An 18,313-nucleotide genomic window follows, 5' to 3' on the forward strand; every position below is an offset into this window, starting at 1 on the left:
TCCTTCAGAAATCATTCCAATATGCTGATTTGCTGTTTAAAAAACATGAAAACAATGGTGCTGCTTCATATTTTTTGTGAAACTGTGATATATTTGTGGTCAATAGTTATATTTAAAAAATAAAATAAATATTTTTTATTAATAATAATGTCTTTAATGTCACTTTTGCTCAATGTAATGCATCCCCGCTGAATTAAACTATTCATTTATTTAAAAAAAAAAAATGTCCCCAAACATTTGAACAGCAGTGTATTTTGTTTAAAAATGTAATGACAGAATAATTAATTTACACGATCTTCACTCAAAACACAACAACTAAACAAATAAATAAAAATTCTAAAATCAAAAACTAAAAAAACTGGTGACTGAATCTTAAATGCAGCAGATGGCCAGTAAAATGACTATAATTGCCATTCCAGTCAAATCAAACATTCCCATTCGATGAAAGCATGAAAGCGCTACTGCCTGAAGCTCTCCATCACTCTGATCTTCTGACACACACTGTATCAGATCTGCAGTGGGTCGGGCTGATGATGTTGATGGGGAACAAACTGTTCTGGAGACGCTGGAGTGTGTTAGACTTGAAGAGGAGAGCGAGGGGTGACGACAGGGAGGGAACAATGCTGTTTATCTTTAATCTTCCTGGAAACGCTTTCCTACATTTTCACCACTCCCCATAAATGAGTGCTAGCACACACACACACACACAGGTGTACTTCATGGGGTTCGGGTGAAAGTGTGTTCAATTCAGAGAGAACATGCTTGAAGTCATCACTGTGAAAGCCTAACAGCAGTAATACTGACAGATTTTTATGATCATGAGTGTTTCTACTCACAAGACACAAAAAATCTGCTTTGGCATCACAGGAATAAATTAAATTTTAAAATATATTACAGCAGAAACTCACTCAAATATTTCATAATCTTACTGTTTTTACAATATTTTTGGTTAAATAAATGGAGAGTAGAAGAGACTGAAAACAAACAAAAACTTACCAACCCCAAACTTTTAAATTGTATTATATGTGTGCTATTCAAAAACAATAATTCTGTGAAAACATTTTACACACTGTTTTGTAAGGTTTTGTTTCTATTTTGTTAAACAAGTAAAAAAAATCAGCTTTGCATCACAGGAATAAATATCATATTCAGTATATTTTATATATTATTTTAAACTGCAATAATTGTAATAACTTTTCACAATATTACTGATTCTACTTAATCAAATAAATGCAGCCTAGGTAAGCAGAAGAGACTATTTAAAAAAAAAAAACACCTTAAAAATGTTTGCATGTTAACTTAAACTAAGCAAATTATGTGTTATTCAAAAACGTGGCCATGCTATGAAATGTGTGAATATTTTAACATTTTCCACAATGTTTAATCAGATTTAGGTTTCACTTAAATTTTTTGTATTCTTATTTAGCCCTACACAAAATAAATACAAAACAAGAAAGAAGGTCAAACTTATGATCATGAGTGTTTCTACGCTCAAAACTGGAAAAATAGGCTTGTATCACAGGAATAAATTATATATTACAATATATTCAAATAGAAAACAGTTTTTTTAAATTGCAATAATATTTCACAATATTGCTGTTTTTACTGCAATCATATAATCATATATATGCAGCCTTGGTGAGCAGAAGAGACTTCTTAAAAAAAAAAAAAAAAAAAAAAAACCTTTTAAAAATGTGTTTACTTTAATTCGGCAATTTTGTTCTATTCAAAAAAATCATCTCATGCTTCGAAATGTTTTGAATATTTGAACATTTTATACAATGTTAAATCAGATTTAGGTTTCGTTTCTATTTGGCTCTAACCTTATTTACACAAAATAAGTACAAAACAAGGAAGAAGGTTGGACTGAGCCCTACATTTTTATGATCATGAGTGTTTCTGCTCTAAGACAGGAAAAAATCAAGAGTCAAAGTGTTTTTCAGGAAATTACAGAAACTAATTTAGGATAAATGTCAGATTGTGGGTGTAGCGGTGCTGCTTTTATAATACAGGACATTGCAATCCCTATTTTATCATACATACACATACAAACTCTGGGAGGTCTTGTTATTGCTGGCTGGCAATTATGGCAAAGATAAACTAGATGCAGATTAATAAAGTGGCCTCATTATCAGCGCAGCGGTTACACCGAGGGGGATTTTTTTTTTGCATTAACACGTACATTAAACTTCAAAACCAAGAAAAGATTTAACAAACACACCAGCTTTCAACTCTACCTCACCCTTTTGTAGGTTGTGACCTGACTTAAGAGATTTACCGTTTTTACAATAAAGGGAAAATGGTATTGAGGTTCCTAACAGAATTCCTGACGGAGCTTAGTGGATTGTAAGCTCATGAGACATGTGACTGGAACGCCTCATATACTGTATAGTATAAGTTCAGTGGTATGAGAGATGTGTTTTTTGTTGTGGGGAGTTGCTTTTTGTCAGTCGGATCAGAATTCAAAGCAGAGTTTATGAGTGAAACGTGCACCTCATGACCTCTGGTGCAATCGCTTCACCGCTGAAGAGTGGCTCCGGCTCTGGAGTATTGATGAATGATTTTCAAGACAAAGGACGGAATCACTTTCAAACACAGACGGAAGTGACACATCTCTACAGGACAGGAGTGTTGCTTTCAAATGGTAAATTATTGTGCAAAATACACAAAAGTGAGAGTAAAGACATTTATAATGCTACAAAAAAAAATAATATTTCAAATAAATGCTATTTTTTAACTTTCTATTCATTGATAAAGAAAAAAATGGATCAAGTTTCCATAAAAATATGAAGCAGCACAACTGTTTTCAACATTGATAATAATAATAAATGTTTCAAAATCAGCATATTAGAATGATTTTTGAAGAATCATGTGACACTGAAGGCTGGAGTAATGATGCTGAAAATTCAGCTTCGCAGCACAAGAATAAATTACATCTTAAAATATACATAAAAAAGAAAACTGTTTTTTAAATTGTAATATTATTTCACAATATTACTGATTTTACTGTGTAAATAAATGCAGCCTTGGGCATCTTTCGAAGGCATTAAAAAAATCTCTAACTTCTAAATTAGTGCTATTCTGAAGTCATCATCATGCTGTGAAATATTAAGTCACATCTGAACATTTTACACATTTAACCAGATTTAAGTTTCATTTCCATTTTGTTGTCTCATTTACACAAAATATGCACAAAAATTAAATAAACACTGTTTTTGAATCATTCCTCCTCTGCTCTGAATAAAACATGCTAGAATGTGTCCTATATATGATATAAACAACACCTAAAAGTCAAAAAATTCAATGCAAACCTGTACAGAACTGCTAAAGGAAGCAAAAGACAAATATTTGCACCAAAAGAAGCACATTCACACAATAAAACAGAAACCTAACTCTTATCTGAAACAGTTAATAGTCCTTCATAATGAAGAAGTCATTTAGAAACTCATCTTGTTTACTTGTCACACGTCTTGCCAAAAGCCCAAATCCTTCTCATTATAAAGTGGGGATTTCCTTTCAGACTATTTTTTTATATTGTTGTTAGTGGTTATTTTTAAATAGGTTATTTAGAGAGTTTTATTTGTGATGTTTTTATGTTGAATGTAGTCGTCAAAAAATAAAAAATACTTTGATCTGATATTGTTTTATAAATACCCAGCTAGAAGTAAAACGTTCTGGTAAGGTTCTCTCAAGGTTATGAACAAACGTTCTTCCAGTAACAGTAACATTAACAGAACGTTCGCTCGAAGCTGTCTGGACCTATACAGCACAGAAATATTATTTATACCTTGTTTATGCACTTTTTTTTTTTTTTTTTTTTCATTTTTTAAACATTTTTTTTTTTGGGGGGGGGGGGGCATTCAGAAATAATGTTTGGCATAATGTGAACATTAGCAAAACGTTCTTAGAACATATTTTACCCCCTGAGACTCAAGCAGAAATTGTTTTAGACTAGTGTTTTACTAAATTTAAAGTAAATATTCCTTTGTTATGCTGTATTTTACTAATTTTATCATCACATTCCATTATTTGACTACTATTGTAAAGCACTCCATAGCATTTGGAACATAAATGTTCAAAAATATATTACAAATGTAATTATATAATAGTAATATTTGTATGTAAGCAATAATCACATACTGTATATAATATATAATCGACATGAATATTATGTTATTAGCTCATACTAACTTTAGCAAGCACAGAGAAAGGTCCAGAATGTTCTCTTTAAGATACGACAGTACTTTCAAAAATGTATGAATTTTCTCATAAATTACAAAAAAAAGTGAATCATGCACCGAGCTGTTGGCTCCGTGTTAAAGTGAGGAGGCTGGTTCCAGGCGGAGAGCGTGCTATTAAACTGAAATGTGCTGCTGTCAAACTCTGGCCATCCGCTGCTCGACTCCCCCAGAGCCCTTTCTGAGCAGCACGTCTCTGAATTCACATGATGCCAAATTCCAGTGTAGTTTATAAATGAAACAACAGATAACCTTGGGTATACATTTTTATAGCACCTCGTTTTAAGTGAAAACACCTCCTCCTCTTCCACACCCTGCTTGACAAAATGTTCTTCATTCAGTGCACGCAGCACATCTAACACTGACACACCCGCAATAAAACAAAACACGTGTGTTATCTCACAGTTTCACACTGAGAAACCAAGTCCTACTATATTATTTAATCAAACCGCTTCTCAGTGCAACTTTGTATCAACTTTGACATGCAACAGTTACTGGAGTTGATACAAAGTGACGCATCACTTCCGGATACAAACGCGAAGAAACTTTAACTAACTTTTCAGCCGCCAGAAGCCCTTACCTGTTATAAACGTGTGATAAAACTCAAAAACCTGGGGTTTTTTTTCTCTCACCTCCCCTAGTTTTCTTTCTTCGCAGCAGGCCACTCCAGGGAATCCGGAAGCAGCTATAATTCCGCCCTTATCCCATAATGCCTGTGAGACCCCGGCGCAACGGAAGCCATTATGGCTCAATTACCAATGCGAGGGACCGGCGAACGAGGGGAGAATTCGAGCCAAGATGGCGGTGACAGGTCACAGTTTCTAAGAGCTGTCGGTTTGCTGCGCTTTCAGCGAACATGTCTAAACACGCTTCAAGACTTGTGACAAAATATTTAACTATAAAATAATGTTGTTTTTTTTATTTAAGTGAGATTTTTAACTTCTGTTTACATTTTCTTATTATATTTAGTTTTATATTTACATTTCTGTATTCGTTTAGGTGCTGGTTTAACGTATACATAAGTGACATTATATTTTTTATACTATTTTGTATAGTTGTTTATAAGAAATGAAAGCAAAATTATTATTTTTATTGTATATGCTCAACATTTAACATTTAAACCATGACAAAATATTACAAACACGACATTTACAATTTATAAAAGAAAAAAGAAAGGAAAGAAAGAAAAATAGTGTAACAAGAAGGGTAGGCTATACATTAATAATCACAATATAAAGAAGGAGGTTAGTTCTTTGAGCATATTCATAGTTCTGGTTGCTTTCCGATTTGAGAGACCTTGAAGAGTTTCAAAATAAATCCTTAAGTCAAGTTTTATTCATTGATATAGCCCTCAAACTCGAACTCACAGCTTCTCTGCATTATCATTGGCGAGCAACAGATGCTCCGTCCTGCGATTGGATAAAAGTTTTACTTCAGTCCTAAACACACACACACACACACACACACACCCCTCCTCTTGGCGTACTGCTATTATTCCACTCCACTTATTCCCAGTCCAGAAGTCCGTTAGTCAAAGCGCAGAAGAGACGCAGAGAAGAGATGCTGTCCAGCTGATCAAGGCGCTTCAGTTTTTTGATCGATTTAAAAGAGAGAGAGAGAAACCTTGAATAGAAAAATTTGGAGACGCAAGAAAAAGAAAAGAAAAGAGAGAGTCGAACACTTTGGTTAGAAGAAAGGCAAACCTAAGACTGAAGACTCTGGAGAGGAACGCAGCCTTTCCAAACATCCCTCAACAGGTGCACAGATCTATCTGAGGAAGAAACGATATGGCCTCCGCGGCTCTGGAGCTCCTGGGTCTGACCCTGTGCGTCTTCGGCACGCTCTTGGAGATGATGGCGTGCGGGCTGCCCACCTGGAAGGTGACCGCCTTCATCGAGGCCAACATCGTGGTGGCGCAGACCATCTGGGACGGCCTGTGGATGTCGTGCGCGGTGCAGAGCACCGGTCAGATGCAGTGCAAGGTTCACGACTCCATGCTCGCGCTCAGCCACGACCTCCAAGCCGCGCGTGCGCTCACGGTCATCTCGTCCGTCTTGTGCGTCGTGGGGCTGATGGTGGTGATCGCCGGCGCGCAGTGCACCAACTGCATGAAGGCGGAGAGCGTGAAGGCGCGTGTGGTGAATGTCGGAGGGGTCATCTACATCATCAGTGCCATATTCGTGCTCGTGCCCCTGTGCTGGATGGCCAACAACATCATCTCCGACTTCTACAACCCGCAGGTTCCGGCGTCCCAGAAGCGGGAGATCGGTGCGGCGCTCTACATCGGCTGGGCGGCCACCGCTATGCTTCTGCTCGGGGGAAGCATGCTCTGCTGTTCGTGTCCGTCCTCTGGAAGCTCCGGCTACTCGGTCAAATACGCGCCCACCAACAGAGCAACATCTAACGGGGACTATGACAAGAGGAATTACGTTTAGACGCTGTTTGGACTGATTTCACTTTTACATGCTCTTTTGTTTTGTGTGTTGCACCTGCAGATGTTTCTGTTCTCAGTTGGCTGAATTTCATTTTTAAGCATCTTGCACAACTGATTGGATCTTTTTTATTATTATTGTTTAACACGAAACTTTTGAGGATATGCGTTTCTGAAAGGTGGACGTTTTATAATAACTTTCAACAATATTAACATTTATTTTTAATGTTTTGGTTAAATGCGTTACTTTTGAGGGTTTGTTTTAAGATATCATTCTTCTATATTAATATTTGTGTTTAGTATTGATTTTTTTAATGTTATTTAATTACTGATTTGTTAAACATTATATAAAAATTTTAGAATAAGGTTCATTAGTTAGCATCAGTTAACTACTTTTTTTGTTATGATGTGATAATGATGAATAATTATTGATGTTTTGTGAATGATTTTTTTTATTAGTTAATAAATGATGTTCTTTAGTTAACATGAGCTAAAAATTTCACTTTCAAATCAATGTTAATTGTTTTTTCTTTGTTTTTAATTGTTTTTATTTTTTATCTATTAATTGGTTGGTTGATGATTTTTTTTTTTGTTTATGATCAGTTGATACTGTACTTAATGTTCATATAAATTCATGTGCAAATGTGCATAAACTATATGATCTGTTAAGCGTATGTAATGTTTGTTTTTGTTTTGATAGTTAGTGTTAGGTGTTTATGTTTTTGCTTAAATTGATGTTTTGTTACATATCTATCATTTTCATTAGTGGGTGAGAAGCTATAATCTGACAACAGATCTCTTTTAGGTACCTGGAGAAGTTTGTAAGCTTGTAAAAGTTTGTCAAAGACTAAAACGCATTAAGTTAGTAGCTGTAGCTTTTGTGATGTTTACCGATGTTTTAGTGTGTAGAGGAATCTGCTTGGGCACATTTGCAGAGACTCTTAAACGCTTGGATTGTCAGCCGGGAGAACTGAAGCCATTCCTGACTGATCAGTTAATCATAACTCACCCGTCCACACGGATGCTCATCAGAGCTGAACGAGGCCGTATGAGAAATACAGTCCAGCAGGATCTCTGTCTATTTTTGGGAATATTCTGCCAGTCAGTGCTTTACAGTTGGGCATCTTCATGTTTCTTGAACTCAAGACCTCTACGTCCAGTTTATTCTGCTCATCTGAAATGTTTATTTTTTTTGTAACTTTTTGAATTGTCTTTGAATTCTTGAATGAATGTTGTTTGGAATAAACATTTACAGTTTTGACACAAATATGAATGCTTGTGTTTTTATTTTTTATTTGTGTTTGGTGTTGTTTTGTGGTTATAGTCTTTCATATAAACTCTGGTTTCAGGACTGGTTGTTAGCTTTTTTAACTAGTATTGATGCTAAACAAAGTCATGATGGCGTATATTTAGAAAGTTACTACAAAGGTTCTGACCAATTCAATGAAATGAGCAGTAAGTATCTGATGCTGGGTGGTTATTAAATAAAAAAAGTGAGTACAGTCTGATATGAAGTGCAACTGTTGTTGCCTGGGTTTCCAAAACCTTATTTCTTAAGGCTTAGCCGGTCATATGGCCACTCGCCACAGCAAAAACATGTCAGTCACACTGGAGAACTGCATGACCTGATTTTACTGGTCAGCAGTAGAAGTGAACAGGTCACACACTGGAATGTAAAACGAAAAATAAAAATTGAGTTTTAATTACTATATTCAAAATACAAGGTACAACTCTGGATTCAACAATACGTTTTTTTCTCTTGGCACAGTCGGGCCATTTGACTTTTGTTTGCAATGCACTGCACACACACACACACACAAAATAGATGCATATTTTATATCCATTAGAAAATTGTATATAAAAATCCACAAGGTTTCCTAACACACACACACACACACACACACACACACACAAATTATAATTTATCAGATTTTTAGTTTGCAATAATGTCTAAATTCCCAAAATATAGATAAAATCAGATAAATGCATATAAAAATCCATCTTTTCTTTACACAAAATAAATAATAAACACTATAAGTAATATATCAGGTCTTTACTTTGCAAGAATTGCTTAAAAAAAAAAATATATAATAAAAAATGGACCAAGATCAAGAAAAAAAGTTTTCTTTAAACAAAATAAAAGTCAATGCAAATAATTGATCAGGTTTTTGGTTTGCAATAATTGCTAAATTCTTTAAAAAAAAATTATATAACAAATCAGTTTTAGTCAGATTTTTAGTTTTCAACAATTGCTAAATTGCACCATACAACTATAGTATAAAGTAACTTCATACACTTTTACTGAAAAACTATCATATACAGTGCAAAATATGACTGATTGGTTTGCACATTTTCTTGCACATTTAAACAAAACTTCTATTTCAGCCAAATATATAACTTTACATTAGTGGTGATTCACAATTCACAACAGTGATGTTCAACAAATCACACAAAGCAGATGTTCAAGTTTACATAAAAACACAGGATCAATGGATGTAATCTAACCATCACTATAAATTATAAATGGATTTATTAAAAAAGTATATGCACATTAAAAACTATATACTGTTTTCTACTAATTTGACTATAAAATGTAATTTTATTTATTTAATATGGAGAAAAAAATACAACTTAAGTCTAGTTAATTTAGTCGTTGCAAACTTAAGTCATTTTTTTAGGTTACTTGACTGAACATCTTATAGCAAAAACTCTTGTGATCCTGCGTTTCTGTAGTTTATGGGTTTGTTAACAGCACTTTTTATAACGAAAATTCTTTTTGAGTCTCTAACACAATAGAGCCTGTATGAACATCCACACCAATTCTTTCAGCCACCATTGTGGGATTGTTAGTTCCAGTCACCCTTTGGAAGCTAAGAAGGTTACGAGGCTGAGTAACGAGTGTGTGTGTGTGTGTGTGTGTGTGTGTGTGTGTGTGTGTGTGTGTGTGTGTGTGTGTGTGTGTGTGTGTGTGTGTGTGTGTGTGTGTGTGTTTGTGTGTGCGTGTGTATTTTGGGTGGGTACTTGGGGGAGGTGCCCAGACTTTTTAAAAAGACCTTCCATCCATAATGAAGAGAGGCACATGGGGGCAGCGACGACGTCATTACAGAGTCTTCGTCATGGCAACCACAAAAGAACCTGCAGTTGCCTGGTGACTGGACCCCATAATGTGGCCATATGGATGAGGACAATGGAAGACCCGTCAGCAGACATTCCAAGACACAGATGGGGGAGAGAGAGAGAGAGAGAGAGAGAGAGAGAGAGAGAGAGAGAGAGAGAGAAATGAGTAACAATAATGTGAAGAAAGAACAATCTCTACACATACTGAAATAAACAAACAACTCTCGCATGAAGAAATCATGTTATTATTAACAAATACACAGTGATTAGATCATTATTTCACACCAAAGTGTTATTTTAGTACGACTGAAATACTATTAGTTTTTATTCATATTTCAAATTAGTTTTCTTTTTAATTTTAGTTAAAGTTTTAGTAATTTTGTTGTGTTTTTGTCATTTTTTCTATACATCTATATAGTTTTTATCATTTGTATTTCAGATTTTTTGTATTTTTTTTATTTTAGTACAGCAGATAACTATAAAAGTTAGTAAAAACATAATATATATATATACAATTTTATTCCAGTCACTTTATTTTATTTCAAGTAATGAAAAAGTTTTTTTTTTATGGTTTAAGTTTTCATTTTAGTTTTAGTAAAATTGTGGGCCAAAATTAACTGATCAAATCAAGTCAAATATATATATATTTAAATATGACTTAATGAACCTAACTAAACCTAACCTAAAATGAAAAAAAAAAAAAAATGGTGAAAATAAACAAAAACAAAATAAAAAATAAAAAAAAATAAACAATAACATGAAGTACATAAAAAGAGAGCATAAACTAGTAGCCTTTATACCATTATTAGTACAAAGTCAAATAATGGATACATAGTTTTCTTAAAAAAAAAAAAAAGCTACAAAAAAAGATGGTGTTGTGTTGGAAAATGTGCATTCATGTGAAATTGAACTAATAATTAGATTACACTACGCTACACAAAGCTTCATTTCATCATTTCATTTCTATGCCTCACTAAACACAATTGCAGAAATAGTAACTGTTTTCAAACAAGTTTATATTCCGTTGGTTGGGCAATAGAAAGTCCCGCCCCCAAATTCACGACATTGGTTGAGCCAACATTCCCTTGTCAGAAGCAGATTTTTTTATTTCACTTTTTATTTTGAAGAATGTTGGTAAACAGACAGTTGATAGTCCCATTGACTTCCATAGGATTTTTCTTTCCATACTGTGTAAAATAATTGGGGTCTAGCAACTGTTTCTATCAAAATATCAGAAGATAGAATCTCATACAGGTTTGGAACAACATGAGGGTAAGTTAATGATGCCAGAATTTTAATTTTGGGGTGAACTATCCCTTTAAGATATTTGTAACCTGGAATATTTCTTTAATGCACCTGCCACATGATGTTTAAACACACACACACACTCGTGTTCACACGTTCCTTTCTGTCACACACACAGAGGCACGACAGGTAGCTCTGACCTCTGCTCTCCAAAGGCCAAGTGTCATTTTTACAGCTTCCCATAACTGACCAGTTGTGATGACATCAACCTCACCATCCGTGGTGAACAACCTCTCACCCTGACTCACACTCTCAGTCACCGTCCACACTCCCGCTGTCAATCAAATGATCTGCTGACAAACTGGCATCTATACTTCACCAGATGAAATGAGAAATCATGCTAGAGATGCATTAAGATGAATCTCAATCTGCCGACTGGTTGATAAGATTTATGAATGTTTTTGAAAGAGGTCTCTTCTTCTCAGCAAGGCTGCTATTATATGATCTATTATAATACAGCAAAAACAGTAATTTTGTGAAATGTTGTTACACATGTTGTTGTCGTCGTCTGTAATTATGTGCATTATGTACATAAATGTCTTTCCCTTCACTTTGGATAAAAAAAAGCATATCTTTCTCACTGACCACAAGCTGACCTTAAATGTGGTAAAAAATGACATTGTGCATCTTTTAAAGCTTGTGATTCTACCAAACATCGAACACGCTCAAGAGTGTTTGTGTGTTCAGCTGAGGTTGATTATGACTACAGGCCAACAGAATCATCGGACTTCCTGTTCAAGGGTCAGCTGGACAGGAAGCAGGAAGGAAGTTAATGAGGAGGAGCATGATGATGTGTGTTTGAGTGCCTAATCATGCGTTAAACACAGGAGTGTCATCTTAATCAGGAAAATTGATGGACGGAAATGTGTGACGAGTCATTAGGTCCTGTGCAAGAATGAGGAAATTTTATTTTCACAAAAGTTGTTCAGTTTTGGCTTACTAATTATTAATGGTGTCTCAGATCCTGTTTACATCTGACATTATTAACATGGACCTCAGGTGACCACTGCTGATCAGTTTGTGCTTATGTCATTGTATGTTAATAAAGTGAAATTAGTCAGTACAATTTCTTAAGATAAATAAACAATAATAATAATAATAATAAAAAAAAAAAAAAAATATATATATATATATAATATATATATATATATATATATATAATATATATATATATATATATATATATATATATATATACATACATATATATAAAACAGATGAGTCAATAGTTGTCAGTGGAGTTATTGTTAACTAAAACTATTAGTTGTTTTCAGTAATTGAAATAAAGCTGAAATAAAACAAACATTTTAACATTAAAAACGTAAACAGAAATGAGAAATGTTGTCTTGGAATCTAACTGAAAATATTGAAGTTTCCCACCATGGAATGATAATTGTGACTTTATCTCATAATTAAAAAAAAAAAAAAAAAGAAAAAAAAGGTAATTGTGACATTTTATCTCAATTAAAAAAAAAATCAAAAATCAATTGCAAGATATAAACTCGCAGTTCTGAGAAAAATGTCAGAATTGTGAAATGTAAACTCTATGTGAATTTATATTATATTTGTGAGAAAAAAAACAGAATTGTGAGATAGTTCACAAATATTTTTTTTAAAAAATAATTAAAATTATCCCATGGCAGAAACAAGCTTATAGAAATAAGTTTAAGCACTAATAAAAAAAAAAAAAAAAAAAAAAAAAAAAATTGAGATATATATAAACAATAAAAAAAATGACAAAAACACAACAAAATGACTAAAACTTAATTTAAAATTAAAATGCAGACGTCTAATGAAAGCTAATTTAACTATTAATAAATACTATAATAGTATATAAATAAAACTAAAATAAGCCAAAATGAATGTGGAGAGCAGCTCAGATAATTTTCTCCTGGAAGAATTTTATCAGCAAAATTTGAATATGTGTTGAGATCTCTGGATTTTGACTGAAGACTTTGGGATCTTGAGAAATCTGAGCACAGTTTGAGACACTGCTGGGATCTCCTCTGAAACTCTACAGGAGACAGATGGGATAGTGCTGGAGTCTTTTTCTCAGGAGAAATATCTTTTAATAGCAACAACAGAGATATTAAATCTGATTTGTGATTTTTCTCTCCTATGGGAACACTGAGCGGCATCGGTGACTGAACCCTGCAGGTTCCGGAATGTCTGGGAATGATTCTGGAATGTTCTTAATGAAATATGGAATGTGTGCAGGTTTAAAGTAAATGGACTGGACGAGGGTTTGACCTCCTGCTGTGACACCAGCTTAAGGACACAGTCTCGGTTATATGAGACAGCTTTATTCTGCTTTAGATGTCTGATTTTCTTCTTCATCAGAGATTTGTGATTTCAGCTTTTCATTACAACAAAAGGAACAACATTCCCCTAATTTAAGAGAGCATGAACACACACACACACACACACACACACACACACACACACACACACTCTGACTCACCCACAGGAAATGGTTTCTCAGTTGGGCATTGTTTTAATTGGCTGCTGTGGGATTCTTCATGGATGTTTGACCGTATTTTCTCATATTCTTAAGAGCATGTTCAATCATATGCACCTGCAAGAAAAAAAATCACCAGAGATCTCTTTTATATCGCAATTGTTTCTCAAAGAAAGCTGTAAAATTAAAATGAGAGCAAACGGAAGATTTAGCTGATTCCTCTTGCTTCTTACACACTCAAAAATAAAAAGGTTCCGAAAGGGGGTTATTATGCCATAGAAGAACCATTTTAGGTTTTCAGTAAAAGAACAAATTTTTCTTAATATTTTAATAATCTAAAGAAATTTTTTCCACTACAAAGGACTTTTTATGCAATGTAAAAGTTCCATGGATTTTAAAGGTTCTTTATTAAACCAAAGACGTCAGAGTGCACAGATTTGCCAAGATCACAATCCAAAGTCTGCAATCCAAAGTCAGAGATCTCAGTATAAACTCAAACATGAATTGAACTGCTCTCCATTCATTTTATAGCTCTATATGCTTAGTGTATGACATATTCATTTATTAGTGTCTGTCTGAAACAAGAGACAAAATTGATGCTGAAATAAAACAACTTTGAAGTCCATAAACTACACCACTGGTCTGTAAGATTTGTATTTAAAATTTGATCAAAAATCGAAAAACAGTAATATTGTGAAATATTATTACAATTTGAAATAACTGTTTTCTATGTGACTATTTTGTAAAATGCTATTCATTCCTGTGATCAAAGCTGTATTTTCAGCATCATTACTCCAGTCTTCAGTGTCACATGATCTTCAGAAATCATTCTAATATGATGATTTGCTGCTCAAGAAACATTTCTGATTATTATCAATGTTAAAAACAGTTCTTCTATTGTCATATTTTTGTAGAAACTGTGATGCATTTTTTCTTTAATGAACAAAGTTCAAATTAAGAGCATTTATTTGAAATAGAAATCTTTTGTAACATTATAAATGTCTTTCTGTCTCTTTTGATTGGTTTAATTTCCTTTATAAAAACAAAAAGCTTTTGAATAGTAACATATGAAAGAGTAACCTCCGAGCAATAACATTCTGAACGGATGAAGCCCACCCAAAAGTGATGAAGAATTACACACACACACACACACACACACACACACACACACACACACACACACACACACACACACATAGATGACTTCTATTGTTCATGGTTATCCAGAGCAGCTAATCCTCACGAGATCAAACTGTTCAAGAACATAGAGAGAGAGAGAGAGAGAGAGAGAGAGAGAGAGAGAGAGAGAAGAAAACAACTGCACAGCTCCATGCCACAAAACCAAAGAGAGACACTTTTGTTAATAATAACAGAAATGCCCACCATCCATCAATAACTGTCTTAAAAAAAAAAGGGGGGGATGTTTTTTAAATTACACTAGTTCTGTGCATGTAACCAGTGCATTACATTCCAACAGCGCAGTTTTGGGGAGGAAAAAAAAAACCTGATTTTGAGGCCAGCATCACTATTTTTACTGCTCATAACTAGAGTTATTAAATTTCACAGATGTACAGAAGGAATCGAGTAACTGTAGTACTACAGGACACATTGTGAGAACGTGAGTGAGAAAAAAAGAAACCGGGGCAAAGAAGATAAACAGTTGAGTAAATGTTATACTAATGGACATGTTGTTTGGAGGTTTTAGTGAAGATAAGTGATGGAGGCTAGTGCTGTCCTTAACGTCAGGAATGAAAACTTCAAGCGATAGTTCAGCCAAAAATCAAGCAGTCATCATTTACCAGAGGTGTAAAGAGTACCTGAAAATCATACTTGAGTAAAAGTACATATACCTTACTGTGAACATCACTCCATTACAAGTTACAAGTCACCAGTTCCAATATAACTGGAGTAAAGATCTAAGAGTATCTGAATTTAACAGTACTTAAGTATTTTACTTATATGAAGTATAGCTTCAAAGATGCACTAATTAAAAGACATGGCAGTGAAAAACAAGAAAGAGTTGATTTGTGAGGAGAGCAATCACATTTTATTTTCTAAATTTTAAAAATAAAACTTAACATCTCAAAATTTTAATACCTCAAACAAACAAACAAACAAACAAAAAAAAAAAAAAAAAAAAAAAAAAAAAAAAAAAAAAAAAACAACATCTTTCAAAAAGTCTCTCAGTATAATGGATACATAAGTAAGTTTAATCCTTCTTGGGTCTCATTGCCAGCTGCAGTAATGTCCTCATCTCATACATAAAACACCTGTGATTCACAACTACTTTGGTAAGGACCTCCCATTCATGTAAAGTAGACTTGTTGACAAGTTTGGGTAAGTAAGGGCAAAACACACAAGATATAGTACTTTCAGTGCTCTGCACTTGGCATATCACTTCTTCTGTAGCAGAAATAAACTGTTGCAGAAAAAGCTAGGTGCCATGCAAAATGTAATGTGTAACTGCAGCACTCATTACAAATGTAGTGACGTAAAGAGTACAGATCCTTGTTCAAAACATGTAGTGAAGTAGAGAGTAAACCTTGCTAATATCTTTGATACTCAGTAAAACTATAGAGTATCTAAAAAGATACAAGTATACAGTAATTAATTACATTTACTCAAATACTTTAAACCTTTGTCATTTACTTAACCTCACGTCGGTCCAAATCTGTTTGACTTTATTACTTGGGTGGAATAAAAACGAGACTTTAAGCGGAATGTGTGAAACCAGCAGCGCGGACACTGGGAGTGTCTTATTTATACTCTTATGCTCAAAAAATGACATAAAATTAGCTTTAAAAAGGTTGAATCAATATTAATTGGTCAAAGTGAATTAAAGTTTTGATTTTCTTTCTGCAATAGTTCACAAATCCAAATCATGCTTAAATTGCAGCCTGTTTGTCGCACAAACCGTAATATGACAGATGATAACTTCATAACAACTAATACACTCTCTCTCTCCTCCTTCTCTCCACTCTCAGAGATGGACGTTTCCAAACTTATCCTGTCTATCATCCTACTACTTGTCCACTTGATCCTATTTCCACTCACCTCCTTCAAGCGATTTCTTCTTCAGTAATACCTTCACTTCCCTCAGTGTTTAAGGCTCGGGTAAGCCCACTGCTTATGAAACCATCTCTAAATCCAACACTTCTAGAAAACTATAGACCGGTATCCCTTCTTCCATTCATTGCAAAGACACTTGAGCAAGTTGTGTTCTACCAACTCTCTATGTTTCTTGTACAGAACAACCTCCTGGACAGCAACCAATCTGGCTACAAAAGTGGCCACTCAACTGAGACTGCCCTGCTCTCGGTTACTGAAGCCCTGTGACTGGCGAGAGCAGCTTCAAAATCCTCAGTACTCATCTTGCTGGATCTGTCTGCTGCTTTTGACACAGTTAACCACTAGATTCTACTGTCCACCCTCAGAAAGATGGGCATCTCTGGAACCGCACTCCAGTGGCTTAACTCCTACCTTTCTGATAGATCCTTCAGGGTGTCTTGGAGGGGTGAAGTTTCTAAGTCACAACAACTTGCTACTGGGGTTCCTCAAGGCTCAGTACTTGGACCGCTTCTCTTCTCCATCTACATGACGTCATTAGGATCTGTCATTCAGAAGCATTGTTTTTCATATCACTGCTACGCTGATGACACTCAACTCTACTTCTCATTCCAACCAGATGACCCGACGGTAGTTGCTTGCATTGCAGCCTGTCTGAGTGACATTTCTAGCTGGATGAAGGACCATCACCTTCAGCTCACCCTTACTAAGACTGAACTGCTGGTGGTTCCAGCTAACCCATCGTTTCATCACAACTTCTCTATACAGCTGGGTTCGTCAACCATAACTCCTTCCAGGACAGCCAGAAACCTAGGAGTTGTGATGGATCATCAGTTAAGCTTCACAGACCATATTGCTACAACGACCCGGTCCTGCAGATTTGCCTTATACAACATTAGGAAGATTAGACCCTTCCTGTCAGAGCAATCCACCCAACTTCTTGTCCAAGCTCTTGTCCTCTCCAGACTGGACTATTGTATTGCTCTCCTGGCGGGCCTTCCTGCATGTACTATCATTTTCAAGAATAGTACATGTACTGCATGTACTATTCTTGAAAAAAAAAAAAAAAAAAAAAAAACCCCTTGCTACGGGTTCTGTGCTAGACTGAGACTTGTCATGGCACTTGTATACTGTTGTAGTGCTCTCGTTTGTCTGATTGCTTTTATTGTTCTCATTTGTAAGTCACTTTGGATAAAAGCGTCTGCTAAATGATTAAATGTAAATGTAATATAGTTCAGCAAAAATGAAAATCTGCTTAAAATGTGCTCACCATGATGTAGATGAGTTTGTTTCTTCATGGGAACAGATTTGGAGAAATGTAGCATTGCATCAGTGTCTCAGCAATGGATGTGAATGGGTGCCGTCAGAATGAGAGTCCAAACAGCTGATAAAAACATCACAATATCCACATCACTTCAGTCCATCAGTTAACATCTTGTGAAGTGGAAAGCTGTGTTTGTAAGAAACAAATCCAACAAGGCTTTTTTTTTTTACTTAAAATAGTTGCTTCTGGATAAAATAGGAGTTGTCTATTCATATTACATTCCATAATATTACAGGTTAACCTCATGAAAAACATGTTTGTCTTAATCGTTCATCAATTTAATAAGCTCATAATTTTTTGTTTCAGTATACACCACTCGGCCTTTTAATTTTTAAAACATTTTAAAGACATGTTTCTTCAAAGAACTATAGATA

The 18,313-nt window shown here is 34.6% G+C and overlaps 1 protein-coding gene across 1 annotated transcript; it reads left to right on the forward strand.

Annotated features, from left to right (window-relative positions):
* The first annotated feature begins 5,597 nt into the window (after positions 1-5,597).
* Positions 5,598-6,878, forward strand: cldn5a (claudin 5a). The gene has a single exon (XM_042761641.1). It carries the CDS (start codon positions 6,026-6,028, stop codon positions 6,671-6,673), a length of 648 nt encoding a protein of 215 aa, XP_042617575.1. The 5' UTR covers positions 5,598-6,025; the 3' UTR covers positions 6,674-6,878.
* Positions 6,879-18,313: the final 11,435 nt, after the last annotated feature.

This window comes from Cyprinus carpio, chromosome A8 (genome assembly GCF_018340385.1).
Source record: "Cyprinus carpio isolate SPL01 chromosome A8, ASM1834038v1, whole genome shotgun sequence".
In the NCBI taxonomy this organism is placed as follows: domain Eukaryota; kingdom Metazoa; phylum Chordata; class Actinopteri; order Cypriniformes; family Cyprinidae; genus Cyprinus; species Cyprinus carpio.

What these genes read in the sequence shown, in the direction of transcription:
- cldn5a (XM_042761641.1), top strand. Translation starts at nt 6,026, where the DNA reads ATGGCCTCCGCGGCTCTGGAGCTCCTGGGTCTGACCCTGTGCGTCTTC.